Source organism: Carcharodon carcharias, chromosome 18 (genome assembly GCF_017639515.1).
Source record: "Carcharodon carcharias isolate sCarCar2 chromosome 18, sCarCar2.pri, whole genome shotgun sequence".
NCBI classification, from domain to species: domain Eukaryota; kingdom Metazoa; phylum Chordata; class Chondrichthyes; order Lamniformes; family Lamnidae; genus Carcharodon; species Carcharodon carcharias.
Genome location: NC_054484.1, coordinates 97475070 through 97491108, shown reverse-complemented (window position 1 = coordinate 97491108; position 16039 = coordinate 97475070). Strand labels below are relative to the sequence as shown.

The 16039-nt window shown below is 47.9% G+C and overlaps 1 protein-coding gene across 1 annotated transcript in view; it reads left to right on the top strand.

Annotated features, from left to right (window-relative positions):
• LOC121290572 (SPRY domain-containing protein 7) overlaps positions 1–15563 on the top strand; it is a 29796-nt gene extending 14233 nt beyond the window's left edge. The window contains exons 3-5 of the mRNA XM_041211144.1: positions 5446–5612; positions 7555–7657; positions 13374–15563. Of these exons, the coding sequence (XP_041067078.1) occupies positions 5446–5612; positions 7555–7657; positions 13374–13471 (368 nt within the window). The 3' untranslated portion in view covers positions 13472–15563. The remainder of the gene's footprint in view (positions 1–5445; positions 5613–7554; positions 7658–13373) is intronic.
• The last annotated feature ends 476 nt before the right edge of the window (positions 15564–16039 follow it).

Here is a 16039-nt window from a genome sequence, read left to right as displayed (position 1 = left end):
CAAAATAACCGTCTACACAACTGAGCTTCTCATGTATTAATGCCACCTTCCTCCCTCCAGTTCCTTGAATTAAAATGTGTACAGTATATTTGCCTAATCTACGATCCTCTTAAGGGGATCTCCTGTAGAGGTCATCCCTGTTCCCAGTGAATTCATTTCCTGACATTATGGTGATTGTACTTCAAAATGGTGACCACTCAGCAGTGGTGAAGTACTTTGTTTATTCTGAAGATGTCCTAATAAGACAGGGCTTCCCAAACTGTGGGTCGTGACCCCCCAGCGGGATTTTGGGGTCACAAGCTCTGAGAAAGCATTGGCTGCCATGAAGCTGGGAATGAGTGCTAACGGCTGCTAGGCCCCTGTGTTTTTTTCCAATGTTGGGTATGGCCTAACTGACTGAACTTTGAGGCCTGATTCCTGCTCCAAAAAAGCCAGTGAAAAAATAGGTGATACTGTTGTAAAAACTTGGCAGTTAAACACTGCCTCCCCCGCTTTCATAACTCTGCACCCCCTCTGCCCCTTCCCTTTCCCACTCTCTCAGTTCTACCCACATCCCCACTGTCTCAGCTCTCCACCCCCCGCCCCATCCCCACTCTCTCCACCCCCCGCCCCATCCCCACTCTCTCCACCCCCCGCACCCTCCCAACTCTCTCCACCCCCCGCCCCCTCCCAACTCTCTCCACCCCCCCGCCCCCTCCCAACTCTCTCCACCCCCCGCCCCCTCCCAACTCTCTCCACCCCCCGCACCCTCCCAACTCTCTCCACCCCCCGCCCCCTCCCAACTCTCTCCACCCCCCGCCCCCTCCCAACTCTCTCCACCCCCCGCCCCCTCCCCACTCTCTCCACCCCCCTGCCCCCTCCCAACTCTCTCCACCCCCTGCCCCCTCCCCACTCTCTCCACCCCCCGCCCCACCCCACTCTCTCCACCCCCCGCCCCATCCCCACTCTCTCCACCCACCTGCCCCCTCCCCACTCTCTCCACCCCCCGCCCCATCCCCACTCTCTCCACCCCCCGCCCCATCCCCACACTCTCCACCCCCTCGCCCCCTCCCCACTCTCTCCACCCCCCTGCCCCCTCCCCACTCTCTCAGCTCTCCACCCCCCGCCCCCTCCCCACTCTCTTCACCCCCCGCCCCCTCCCCACTCTCTCCACCCTCCCCGCACCCTCCCCATTCTCTCAGCTCTCCACCCCCCTGCCCCCTCCCCACTCTCTCAGCTCTCCACCCCCCCGCCCCCTCCCCACTCTCTTCACCTCCCCGCCCCCTCCCCACTCTCTTCACCTTCCCCGACCCCTCCCCACTCTCTCCACCCCCCCGCCCCATCCCCACTCTCTCCACCCCCCCGCCCCCTCCCCACTCTCTCCGCCGCCTCCCCACTCTCTCTGCCCCCCCGCCGCCTCCCCACTCTCTCCGCCCCCCCTGCCCCCTCCCCACTCTCTCCGCCGCCTCCCCACTCTCTCTGCCCCCCCGCCCCCTCCCCACTCTCTCCGCCCCCCCCTGCCCCCTCCCCACTCTCTCTGCCCCCCCTGCCCCCTCCCCACTCTCTCCGCCGCCTCCCCACTCTCTCTCCGCCCCCCCTGCCCCCTCCCCACTCTCTCTGCCCCCCCTGCCCCTCCCCACTCTCTCTGCCCCCCCTGCCCCCTCCCCACTCTCTCCGCCGCCTCCCCACTCTCTCCGCCCCCCTGCCCCCTCCCCACTCTCTCCGCCCCCCCGCCCCCTCCCCACTCTCTCCGCACCCTCCCCACTTTCTCCGCCCCCCCCCGCCCCCTCCCCACTCTCCGCGCCCCCTCCCCACTCTCTCCGCGCCCCCGCCCCCTCCCCACTCTCTCCGCGCCCCCGCCCCCTCCCCACTCTCTCCGCGCCCCCGCCCCCTCCCCATTCTCTCCGCGCCCCCCACCCCCTCCCCATTCTCTCCACCCTGCCCCCTCCCCACTCTCTCCGGCCCCTCCCCACTCTATCCGCCCCTCCCCACTCTCTCCACCCCCCCGCCCCCTCCCCACTCTCTCCGGCCCCTCCCCACTCTCTCCGCCCCCTCCCCACTACGCCCGCCCCTTCCCCACTCTCTCCGGCCCCTCCCAACTCTCTCCCCCCCCGCCCCCTCCCAACTCTCTCCACACCCCCCCCCCCCAACTCTCTCCCCCCCCCGCCCCCTCCCCACTCTCTCCACCCCCCGCCCCCTCCCCACTCTCTCCACCCCCCGCCCCTCCCCACTCTCTCCGCCCCCCCGCCCCCTCCCCACTCTCTCCGCCGCCTCCCCACTCTCTCTGCCCCCCGCCGCCTCCCCACTCTCTCCGCCCCCCCTCGCCCCCTCCCCACTCACTCCACCCTCCGCCCCCCTCCCCACTCTCTCCACCCCCCCGCCCCCTCCCCACTCTCTCCACCCTCCGCCCCCCTCCCCACTCTCTCCGCCCCCCCGCCGCCTCCCCACTCTCTCCGCCCCCCCCGCCGCCTCCCCACTCTCTCCGGCCCCCCGCCCCCTCCCCACACTCTCCGCCCCCCCCCCGCCCCCTCCCCACTCTCTCCGCCCCCTCCCCACTCTCTCCGCCCCCCTCCCCACTCTCTCCGCGCCCCCCGCCCCCTCCCCACTCTCTCCGCGCCCCCGCCCCCTCCCCACTCTCTCCGCGCCCCCCCCCGCCCCCTCCCCACTCTCTCTCCGCCCCCCCCGCCCCCTCCCCACTCTCTCTCCGCCCCCCCGCCCCCTCCCCACTCTCTCCGCGCCCCCCCCGCCCCCTCCCCACTCTCTCTCCGCCCCCCCGCCCCCTCCCCACTCTCTCTCCGCCCCCCCGCCCCCTCCCCACTCTCTCTCCGCCCCCCCCGCCCCCTCCCCACTCTCTCTCCGCCCCCCCCGCCCCCTCCCCACTCTCTCAGCTCTCCATCCCCCCGCCCCCTCCCCACTCTCTCAGCTCTCCATCCCCCCGCCCCCTCCCCACTCTCTCAGCTCTCCATCCCCCCGCCCCCTCCCCACTCTCTCTCCGCCCCCCCCGCCCCCTCCCCACTCTCTCAGCTCTCCATCCCCCCGCCCCCTCCCCACTCTCTCCACCACCCGCCCCCTCCCCGCTCTCACCACCCTCCCCGCCACCTCCCCGCTCTCTCAGTTCTCCAGCTCCCGCCCCCTTCCCACTTGCTCAGCTCTCCCTAACACCCCGCCCCCTCACCACTCCTGGTTCTCCACCCCACCGCCCCCTCCCCACTCTCTCCGCCCCCCTCCGCCCCCTCCCCACTCTCTCCGCCCCCCTCCGCCCCCTCCCCGCTCTCTCCACCCTCCATGGCCCCTCCCCACTCTCTCAGCTCTCCACCCACCCCGCCCCCTCCCCGCTCTCTCCACCCCCCGCCCCCTCCCCGCTCTCTGCCCCCCCTGCCCCCTCCCCGCTCTCTCCACACCTTTCCCCCTCCCCGCTCTCTCCACACCTTTCCCCCTCCCCGCTCTCTCCACACCTTTCCCCCTCCCCGCTCTCTCCACACCTTTCCCCCTCCCCGCTCTCTCCACACCTTTCCCCCTCCCCGCTCTCTCCACACCTTTCCCCCTCCCCGCTCTCTCCACACCTTTCCCCCTCCCCGCTCTCTCCACACCTTTCCCCCTCCCCGCTCTCTCCACACCTTTCCCCCTCCCCGCTCTCTCCACACCTTTCCCCCTCCCCGCTCTCTCCACACCTTTCCCCCTCCCCGCTCTCTCCACACCTTTCCCCCTCCCCGCTCTCTCCACACCTTTCCCCCTCCCCGCTCTCTCCACACCTTTCCCCCTCCCCGCTCTCTCCACACCTTTCCCCCTCCCCGCTCTCTCCACACCTTTCCCCCTCCCCGCTCTCTCCGCCCCCTTCCCCCTCCCCGCTCTCTCCGCCCCCTTCCCCCTCCCCGCTCTCTCCGCCCCCTCCCCGCTCTCTCCGCCCCCTCCCCGCTCTCTCCGCCCCCTCCCCGCTCTCTCCGCCCCCTCCCCGCTCTCTCCGCCCCCTCCCCGCTCTCTCCGCCCCCTCCCCGCTCTCTCCGCCCCCTCCCCGCTCTCTCCGCCCCCTCCCCGCTCTCTCCGCCCCCTCCCCGCTCTCTCCGCCCCCTCCCCGCTCTCTCCGCCCCCTCCCCGCTCTCTCCGCCCCCTCCCCGCTCTCTCCGCCCCCTCCCCGCTCTCTCCGCCCCCTCCCCGCTCTCTCCGCCCCCTCCCCGCTCTCTCCGCCCCCTCCCCGCTCTCTCCGCCCCCTCCCCGCTCTCTCCGCCCCCTCCCCGCTCTCTCCGCCCCCTCCCCGCTCTCTCCGCCCCCTCCCCGCTCTCTCCGCCCCCTCCCCGCTCTCTCCGCCCCCTCCCCGCTCTCTCCGCCCCCTCCCCGCTCTCTCCGCCCCCTCCCCGCTCTCTCCGCCCCCTCCCCGCTCTCTCCGCCCCCTCCCCGCTCTCTCCGCCCCCTCCCCGCTCTCTCCGCCCCCTCCCCGCTCTCTCCGGCCCCCCCAGGCCCCTCCCCACTCTCCCCCCCCCCCCCCCCACCCCCGGCCCCATCCCCACTTTCTCCGCCCCCCCCGCCCCTCCCCACTCTCTCAGCTCTCCACCCTCCCTGCCCCCTCCCTACTCTCTGCTATCTGCTACCACCGCTGTAATCCCCTACCTGGCCCAGGCTTACACTCTGATGGAAAAAGATTTGAAAGCACTGTGCTAAGATGCTACATATTTGCAAGTTCTTCCCTTTGCTCTGTCTGTAAAATTGTAAGCAAGTTCTGGAGGGAAATTCCCTTTCAGTAAACCTGTATTTTGTTTCAAATAAAAGGTTAGGCCAACTCAATTATAAGCTTCCAAATACCCATGCACCCTTATGCATTAAAAATGGCAGAACTATTTGCGTGTTTTTATTTTCTCTTCCTTTTATTTTATAAAGTGTATATTTTTTTCTCCCTTTATTAAGTTCTTCCCCAGTCTTACTTTGGGGTAGATATAAAGTGGTCAGAAAATTGGGTGGTGAACTGCTGCATAGCTTAGACTGGGCTGCTGTAGAGCCCATCCAGAAAGCAAGCAAATAGCCCAGAATGCTGATTTTTTTTTTTCTTTCACTCTCTGCATTTGTTGGATTGTGGTATTCCCAGCCTTAATTTTCTTCATTTTCCTATTACCTTGGACAAAATAATGAACTAAATGGTGCAGGGAATTCTATATGCCAGCCCATGCCTTACCATTCTGGCACAATATGTTGGTATATCAGTGCTATGCATCTCTTATTTTTTAAATCTTGTTACAAACGGGATAGCAGTTATTGCTTTTCTTAAATTATTTGGTGTGACACTTCAATTGTAAGGGAATCTTGGATTGTGATTCTAATGTATTATTATAAGGCTCTTATGTATTAAATTTTCTGAGGTTGCTTTTAAACATTTTAAAAAAGGCTTTTCAAGAAACTAAAGCAAACTTAGCTGTAGATTAGATTTCAGGAAACTGATATGATTTGTAACCATATTGCACTCTTACTCTATTTCAGGAGTCTGGGGAGTTGGGGTTGCTACACAAAAAGCCAACCTTAATCAGATTCCATTTGGTCGGGATGCGCAAAGTTTGGTGCTTAGGCATGACGGAGCTATTTATCACAATAACGAAGAGCGAAACAGACTACCAGCTAACAGTATTCCTCAGGAAGGAGATATTGTGGTAAGAAAGAAGGAATTTAGGATTTGCAGATACTAGCTTGGGCTTTTGGTTTTCAAGTGTTTCCTTGCAGCTCTTTATTTTACTTTTAATAGAAAACCTTTTTTTTGCGTAATTCTCCCCGATTCCTCTATAGCTCTGGTTGCTGCAGCTGAAGTTAGTGTTGCTTCTCACATGTGCACTGTTTCTTTAAGAAAGTACAGGTAAGTGACAGTGAAGTTGCATCCCTCTCTGTACAGGGAGGGGCAGGAAGACTTCAGCTCTCCCTGTAGCTTCAACCATCAGTTCAATGTAAAGACCCTGCTACTGGTGACGTGGGGACCAAAGCTGTCTTGGCCCTAAGCTCTAAATTCCCTCCCTAAATCTCACCCCTCTCCATTAAGATGCTCCTTAAGATCTACCTCTTTGACCAGGATTTTGGACACTTGATGTGATATTTCTTGTTGCACAGTGTCAATTTTGTTTGAAAGCACTCCTGTGTAGTACCTTGGGATGGTTTACTATGTTAGAGGTGCCATGTGAATGCAGGTTATTATTCTTGTTGTGGCAGAAGCTTGGTTCACACCTCTGATCCGTTCCTTCATTGTCACTGGGTCAAAATCCTGGAATTTCCTATCTAACCACTCTGTGGGTGCACTTACATGAACTGCAAATGGTTCAAGAAGGCAGCTCACATGAGGGCCATTAAGTTTGAGGAATAAATACTGGCCTTGCCAGCAATGCCAACTTCCATGAACCAAAAAAAATTACCAGAAGGCCACCCGAGAGGTGGTTTTCAGTTTACCAAAGTCAACGTAATGATCACACATTCATGTGACAAACGAAAGACAAATCAATGTGTTAATTTCAAACAGTTCTCTAGAAAGTACTTTTTTAAAAGTTACAAATTCCTGATTTCACTTCTTGTTTTACAAAAATATAATGTCCATTCCATCATTGTAGCTAATGTTACAGTAACACATAATCAGGCCATGCGCAGCTACCAAACTACTAATGTTAACAATTCTGTCTGTCAAAAAATAGAAACTGAAAATATACCCATATAAATTTATTGATGCTGGCTTTTTAAAATTTACTAAGAGCCTTCCTCCATTGATAAGCACAACGTAATTACTGTGTTGCAGTGAATTTACTGCTACACTGCATGGTCACACTTGCACTCTGGCTGGTGCATTGCAAAATGTATTATTACTCCCAAAGTTCATTTCAGACCTTAAACTCGGAAAATGACATTTTCTTGAATGAAACTTTATGAAATACTTCTTGTTTTATGCTATTTTTTAATGTAAATGAAATAAAATGTTGTATTGTGATGCCCTATTTCACTCAGGGCAGTAGCATTTGAGGGAGGAGGAATTGGGGGATGAAGAGAAGACAGGAGAAGGAGGGGTGCTGGACCTGGCCTTGTAATTCTTGAACAAAGTGCGGAAAACATCAGTGCAGGTTTGATGCTCCTGATAGTTATCCTGCATAAGGACAGCATTAAGCTAGTCTATGCTGGCCCCCAAAGGTTGAGTAGCTTGCTGGCATTCACTGGGAAAAATAATGGGGGATTACTGGGAACTTACCCCAGAATGAGTCAAGAATCAACCTTTTTTTTAAACATCCAGATTTTAAAAAATATATAAATTCATACCACCTTTCAGGACTGCTGTTTCAGATATGAACTGGTTGCAGCTGTGCTTTGTTACCCAGCTGTCACTTGACACCAGTTTTCTGATATTGTATATGTCATACCCAGTAGAGTAGTCGTGAATTAATTTGAAGGGAGGCACAACTAAGGAGATTAGTGTTTCACGGAATTAATGTTTTTCATAAAATCGGTTTTAGAAATAAAGCTTATGAATTCTGAATATTTGTCTTGAACCTTAGTTTATTATAGTTGCATTTAGCTACAGAATTATACAGTGACTTAATTAGATTTAATTACTTTTTTTTTTACAAGGGGCTCACTTATGATCATGTGGAACTAAACGTTTATTTGAATGGAAAAAATATGCATTGTCCAGCATCTGGAATTAGGGGCACAGTGTATCCGGTTGTATATGGTAAGTCAATTTACGCATTGCAGTACAGAGATGTTGGAAGTTTATTGTCTTCATGGCCTACATAGGTGTGTATTATGGAACCTCGAGGACCACATACAAAGTTAATGTTCTCATTAATTTTCATGTATTTGGTGTTGCTGAGCTGGTGTTTATATCCACTAGAGGCAAAGCGCGGGGAACAACTCTTTTTAAACTTTCAAGCCTATGAAATCTAAACAGACAAAACCATCGACTATGTATAAGCACAAATAGGATTGAATTACTTATTCTTTGAGTATTGGATTTCCTCAGTCCAGGAGCCAAATGATGCTGGAGTTTGGATACTCCTGCAGTACATACATTGCTGGGTATCTTACTCGGTAAAAGAAAATGTTGGGAACATCAGTGCTGTAGTAGCCTACCCTCTTGGGCTATCTTGGCAGCAAAGAGGCAAGAGTTCAGGTCAACCATTGGTGGTGTACCCTCTAATGTTACTTTGCACACATGGAAGGCAAACGAGAGACATTTTCAAATATCTTCCCTTTTCCCCACTGAAAGAAATATAGACTGTTGATTCCATTTGCCGCTCCATTTCAAAATGCTTTCCCCTTCCTCACCTCCACCCCACACCCACCCCCCGACAGTGACAGGTAGGTGACCTGCTCCTAGGCTTCTACTGCTATTACCATGTTGAGCCACGGGATGATTGTGGCCTGAAGCAATGTTCCCTTATAATTTTTTTTTTTGTTGTGTGTGGCCTGTTGCACTGTGCGATCTCTTTAAGATTTGTGTGTGGCTGCGCACCCACAGAGCTTAGAGGGAACTCAAAGTGAACTATATATATTTACCCCTTCTATAGAGAGGAGGTAAAAAAACCTTTGCCCCAACAGATTAAGCCAGGACTTTAGACTACAGGCTCTTTATAAACTTCTTCAGAACTAGTAACAGCAAAATCTGTTGGCTCTCTATCTTTTAATTGGCTCCTCCGTTGATTAGCTTGAATTAGTAATTGAGCAGGAAGCCAAGTCAGAAGAAATACTTCATGAGGAAAAGATTCATCACAAAAAATAGGGTCTGGAATATGATTGTGCTGAAATGGATAAAGCTACTGTGGACCTTGCTTCAAATTAGATAATTTTAAGACTGTATTTTTTTGGGGAGGGGAGGATATATTTTTTTTTAATATTTGGATTCCAATGTACCAGAAATGTAGAGGCCAAAAAGCTGGAGTTGTTCAGTGCTGGTGCTGCTGTCTCACATCAGTACCGGGGGATCTGTCAAACACCAGGGGGTGCTAACTACAAAGATTTATGATCGGTAGTACAAGATATACTGTGTGCGAGCTGACTCAGACCCTTGTGACCCAGGTGAAGTTGAGCTGGAATTGTAATTTATTTTCAATTATTGGATCAGCGTTCAGCCAGCACAAAAATGTATTTTTGTTGGTGTTTTAAACATTTTCCTGTTTTGGAAAATGTTCTATATTGATGGAGTTTGAAATCTAAATGCTTTAAAAGCTGATTTATTTTCCCTAATGTTAACTTTGCCCTTTCCTCACCATTTATGTCCTCTTTTGAATGGGGTGACTCATTTATAGTCCCAAATGTGCCAGTTTCCCTCTTTTTTTTTACATTAGCCCACATAATGTTGGCAAACTATTCGACCAAGTCAGTAGCTATACAACATCAAATTCAACCTGATCATGACCTCACCCAATGATCACACATATGCAGTTTCTAACACAGGCAATTGGATATTGATCAGGTGGACGATTTCCCTTTACTGAATGATTTTCATTTCTTAAACCAGAGAACCTGAAATCAGGTGTAGCGCATAAAGTAACATTACATAGCATAACATTTCACAGCCTAGCGTAAAATAACATAACACTACTTGGTATAGTTAAAACTAGTGCAACACAGTATGGCATAGTACAGCGTAACACAACATAACATGGTCCCTTTGTTATTGGTTTGCTTATTTGTATGGCAAGGCTCAACAGACAACATGAGTTCAGAATTTTTGCATGTGCAGTTACTCCAAAATTATGTTTGTGGAAAAAATGCAAATTCTTTGCCAGTCCAACTGGAATTGTCCCTGGTCCCACATTACCTGTTCAGGTAAGGTAAGGGTGAATAATCTTGTAGCCAGGTCAGAAATGGTAGATGTAACCTAAGTGTTAAATCCTAGTCACTGTTTTTATCATCTTTGCCAGAACTGGTACCCTGTGAATAGAGGCACCAAATGAAGTGTGTTTTCCAAAGGTAGCATTAGCATCATTTTATTTCACAATGTTGTTTCCAACAACAATCAGGATTTCAAGGACACCCTTTCCAGGGAATGTCTGTCTCAATCTTGGCCTGGTGTTTTCACAGTTTGGTTCAGGTCAGACAGCATGCACTTCAACTAGATGGAGCAGAACATTACTTTTATAGTCACATTGCTGGCCTGTAAAGCCAGCCATCCCCTGGCCAGACTAAAGATAGCAGGCATGTAATAACTGTCACTAGATTCGGAATAAAGTGGAGGGGCTTATGTTCCTGATATTATGGTGTATAAAAGGTTGTGATTTCTTCCTATTTAGACATTTTGGGCTTTCTGTATGATTTTCCCAATCTTCCGTGGTCACTTTTTTCCCAAATTATCATTTGGGATATCGGGTTGGTTTATCAGTTGAACATCTTTGAGTACAGTCAAAAAGTGTGTTTCCCAATTTTCTTGGAAAGGATCAGAATGGATGTCAATCTAAATTGCAGTCTAGTTTAGTATTTCTGTGCTAACTTCAAGCAGAGAGTCTGGTGCAGGTGTCAATTATACGTTCATTGATGCAGAGGACACAATGAGGTTGCTTTTCAATGAGTGAAATAAGCATCTGTGCCTTTGTTGCAGAAGATGTTATCGGGGATCCCACTAACAGTCTATGTTTACATAATGTTTATAAAATTATTAGGATTTTGAAGTAGAGCTCAGTGTGCAGATACAAAAGTTGTTAAAAGTGGCAGTATAATCAAGTAAGACTTCCCTTTTCTGTCATCACTGCCCCATTTGCATTCAGCAAAAAACTTCTCCATATACAGTGGCCTCTCAGAGCTGCTAACTGCAGGGAGTAGGGGAGAAACAGGAAAAACTTAAAGGCAAAAACAGATATTTTGAAACTTTGAAGGAACTTTGATTTTTTTTGTGTGATCCTGCCAACTGCTTTGCACCGGGGACACCTCGCCCACCATCTTCTGTCCAGGTACCTAACACATTGGAGATAGTCCATCAGCCTTCATTTCTTTGTGGTGTTAGCTGTAACCCTCTTGCCTCTGAGTCAGCTTTTTGAGTTCAAGTTCCACTCGAGACCTGAACATGTAATCTAGGCTGATGCTTCAGTGCAATAGTGAAAGGGGCACTACAACAACCGCAGCAGCTTTATATTCATTTGCCATTTTTAACATCCTCGGGCACTTCACAGGAGCGCTATAAAACAAGATATGACACAGAGCTACATGAGATATTAGATATTAGGCTGCTTCAAAGATGGAGGCTTTAAGGAGTACCTTGAAGAAGAGAGGTGGAGGGGTGTAGGGAGGGAATTCCAGAGCTTCGGTCCTGGATAACATTCATAGAATGATGTAGCACAGAAGGAGGCCATTCAGCTCATAGTGCTTGTGCCCGCTCTTTGAAAGAGCTGTGGAATTAATCCCTGTTCTTTCCCCATGACCCTGCAATTTTTTAATATTTCTATTTTATCAAAATCCCTTTTGAAAGTTACTGTTGAACCTGGTTCTACCACCCTTTCAGGCAGTGCATTCCACATCATCATAACTTGCTGTTTAAACTTTTTTACCTCGTGTCATTTCTGGTTCTCTTGCTAATTACATCAAATGTGTGTCTGCTGGTTACTGACCATCTAGCCACTGGTATATTTTCTTATTAAAGGGATTTAGCAATGTAAAGCATTTCAACTTATGTGGTATAATGTTTTAATGTTTTTCTTTCCGATGAGAAGGCTTTAACATTGGTTGTAATGGGAAAATTGCTTAAAGTTGTTTGACTTAAAGTTACACTTTTCAGGAATGCAACTACAACTTTTAGTGAGGACTTGCTATACCATAGAGTTCTTGCACCTTTCTGCATTTGTCCACAAATCTGCTCCTCAATCTCCTTTTCACTAGTTGGTGACCGATAAAATACAAGCTATTGTTCCTTGCTTCTAACCAAATGGATTATGTCTTTAAATCCTTAAGTACATCATTCCTTTTTTAGTGCTATCATAATTTGTTTGTTCAATATTGCCCCCTTCTTTTGTCCTTCCCTATCTTTCCTGATATGTTGTAGCCAGGAAAATTATGTGCCCATTCTTATTTGAGTCAGCTCTGTTCATAATCCAGTATGACTACGTGTGTCTGTATTTCACCAACCATATTTACTGCATTGCATGCATTTACACACGCATGCATTCCCATCCTGGTTCACCTCTCATTTCCCTCTGTCTGAATCCTCCTATTTCTCGACCACTCTTTATTCTGATGCTGTTTGTGCCTCCCAGTACACCTTGTATCTCCTCTCTGATGTTTAATGCTCGTGCCCAACCCTGCTACCAAATTAAACCCTTCCCCCACAGCACTAGTTAACATCCCTGTCAGGATATTGTCCCAGCCCCTTTGAAGCGCAATTTATTTTTTAACAAGTCTGCATTCTAACCTTATAACTGAGATAATAGCTGAGCTGGCAGAGTTCCAATTCCTTTGTAAAATAAAGCTGTTCTATTTTCCTTCTTCAGTATCAATTTCAAATAACATGATTACTTTTACACATGCAGCTTGACCTCAACTCAAGCTTACATGGGAATCATTTCTGGCTGATCTGATCATAATACATAATTTTGTACCTGACTTTTTACACAAATTAATGTGTTATTTCAGATAGTGTCCATTAGCCACTGGGGACTGAACATTGACAGTGATTCCGCACAGTATTTAGTCATGTTTACAACCCTTTGGTTCTGGAATTGAGGCCAGCTGTAACAAAGCACCATTGTTAAAAGCTTGTGAGCATTTTAAATGGGCAGCACCATATTACTGCAGAACAGATCTGATGATATTGGTTGACAATGCCTTGTTGTATCATAGCAAGTTGCAGTAAGCAAAGTACTGGCACTGTTTTGTGATTGTCCAAAACTCTGTGCCCATGTCTTAACTCGCAGCAAGTCCTGTTCCCCGATCACTCCTGTGCTCACTGACCCACATTGGCTGCCGGTCAAGCAACATCTTGATTTTAAAATTGTCATCCTTGTTTTCAAATCCCTCCATGGTCTTGCCCCTCCCTATCTCTGTAATCTCCTCCAACCCCACACATCTGCTGTACTCTAATTCTGGCCTCGTACGCATTCCAGGTCATAACTGCTGCACCATTGGTGACTGTGTCTTCAGTTGCCTTGGCCCCAGCTCTGGAATTCTCTCCTTGCGCCCCTCTGCCTCTCCCCCATGCTTGTACTTTACGACAGCTCTTAAAACTTACCTCTTGATCATCTGATCTAATATCTTTCACGTGACTTATATAGCTGAGAAGCACCATGGACATTTCATTATGTTAAAGGCGCTATATAAATATAAGTTGTTGTCAGTTTCAGTGGGTTGAGCAGTGAATGAACAATTCAGATTTCCTTACATTTTAAACTTGGTTTTTAATTCCAGTCAGTAATACCATGCACATATTTAATCATCTGATGGTTTATCTTTCTCTTTTCCAGTTGATGACAGTGCAATTTTGGATTGCCAGTTCAGTGAATTTTACAGCCCTCCGCCTCCAGGATTTGAAAAGATTTTGTTTGAACAGCAGATCTTCTGATTTTCATTGTGCGAACACACACACACACACCCATGCACTCTCACCTACATGCACTCTCACCTAGCCTGGTTCTGCCTAGATATCTGTAACTTTGATTTTCCTGGGTCTGTAGTTTCTTGAGTGTTAGTTGCTTGAATTGTCAGTACCACAATTGGCAACACAGTATACAGAATTTGGGTTTATCGTGCATTCGTGTTTCAATGTTTATTAATGGGAACAGCACTATTTTTAAAGTGAAAAATGACGTATAAACATGACGTAGTAAAATCATAGCCCTTATGCATGTGGTTCTTAGTGGAAGGTTTAAAAAAAAACAACACAATTGCTTCTGCAGGAGGCATACAGCATTACAATCACTGTACTTTCAGTGTTAATTACAAATACCAAATGAGATATTATAATACCAACATGGCTCAAAATAATTGCACCCATTTTATATATTTTTAATCATCTGCCTCTTAGTATTTATTTTTGGTTTTATTTACAATCTGCTTTCCTTTCACTATGGGTTTATTCTAGGTATTTTCTATCCTCACTATATTCTTCTCTGTTGATTTATTTTCCCAGTCAAGTCTTGCTGTTATGATAGACAAGTTTTATTCATCCTTGCCCTGCCTAGTTGCACTGTTCCCTGATTCTGTTTTGCTTCCTTTTGATCCTTTGTTGTTCATGTTGCAAGTACAGTTTTGTACATGAAACATTTGCAAAGACACAACCATAGTTCAGAAGTTAAAACCTATACTGTTTTGAGCACAAAACCAATCACAATGCAAGGACCGTACTGTCAGTCATTTAGGAGATGATATTGTCCTCTAATCAAGAATTCTAGCATGCAGTGGTCCAAATCCTCATCACATTTGGACTGGTTTCACTCTTCAAAATTGCAGCTAATTCCTTTTCAAAAGCAAAATAAATTAGATGCTGGAAAATGCTAGAACCACTCAGCAGGTCAGACAGTCTCTACGGAAAAGAAATGGATTTAGCATTTAAAGTCCTTTCATCAGAACTAGAAGATGTTAGAGATGAACGATTCTTAAGCAAGTACAGAGCAAGGGGAGGGGCAAGGAACAGAAAAAGTATGAAAGACAGATGTTTATCTGTGACAGGTTGAGAGGGCAGGAATGATTAAATCTATATTTCATTGGGTTGTTGGTGCCTTATTAGCAGAAATTGGACTTTTGGATGGAACTATCATCTATCATTAGAGCATGAGTAAGATTGACAGTGGAGATTATCTCTCACCTGCTGGCCTCTCTGAGATTGAGGTTGCATGTCCAGGATTAGGCAAAAGAAGGAAAATAGAATGCTTAAATGTTTCCCTCAATTTGAACTTTTGAAGTTTGACAAAAATACTTTTGTTGACTGTGATGTGAGAAATGACTAGGTCAAGTAACTTTGATCAACTCCATCCTTACCTTCAAAGAACATCCAAGTTCAGCCTTGGTGAATGATTAAAATCATGAAAAATCTTTATTTGTGGCACAGTGCTTGTCATAGGATTGAATTTGTGCATAAGGTTTATTGTACAAAGTTTCTGTGAAATCATGTACTTTTTAAAGAACAAATTTCAGAAAAGGCATACTTTGTAGAGAAGGTGAATGATCTGCACAAAATGTTCTTTAATGTCTTATACTCTGAGTCTTTGGTTAAAAAAAAATAATTGTGCAGATCACCAAAGCATCGACAAAGAACTTGTTTATGCTATCTTCATTTCTGTAACTAGTTGTATAAAACTTTTAATATTGTAAAGAGGAGACGTTATGGTTACATAAACAAAAATTAGACCTAGCGTGTTATATAGTTGTGCATTAATTTGGCAGTATTTAAAAAAGCACTTAGAAAATTTGGGAGGGGGTTATTAACCTTAACATTATTATAATTTCTAGTGATCTACAAACTGGTTATAATCAGAATGTAGAGTTAGGAACGTACAGAGTCAATATTTAATGTGCACATAATATATGTATACTGAATCATTAAACAATATTCCCAGCGCACTTTTGCTACTGTGGTGTTGTAAAACTGAACAGATCAATTAAGGTTCAGATTTTACAGGAATTTGGTGAAATAAACACTTTCATGGTGAACCATATCTTTTCATAGTATAGTGGTTTCTTAAACGCAAAATTGTGAGAGAAGACTGTAAAGTAGTTCTGTTTTAGTGGAACTGTGTAATGAAAATTTTGGGTCACACAATTTTCTTTTAATACCCCTTTAAACTGGTGAAAAATCTGGGGAAGGATTAGCTCACTTCAGAGAAAGACCATCATAATGATCACTGGCATCAGTCTACAGAAGTAATTGATTTTACACTTTTTTTTCCAAATAGTGGAAACGTGCATTGAAATTGTTTGAATTCTAGTGAGTTATTTTTCTGTTGCCTGAGATTTTAAGGAGAAGTTAAAGTGCTGTGGAGAAAAACAGTCAAGAAAAGTCAAGGATGATGAAAGATCAACAAAGATTATCCCTCTAATATTCTGACACTTATAAGAAAGTCTGTCTCTTACCCTCCAGATAGCTTCTTTCATGCCCATAATGTAATGAAAACCCTTCTGTTATCTGCTTTAA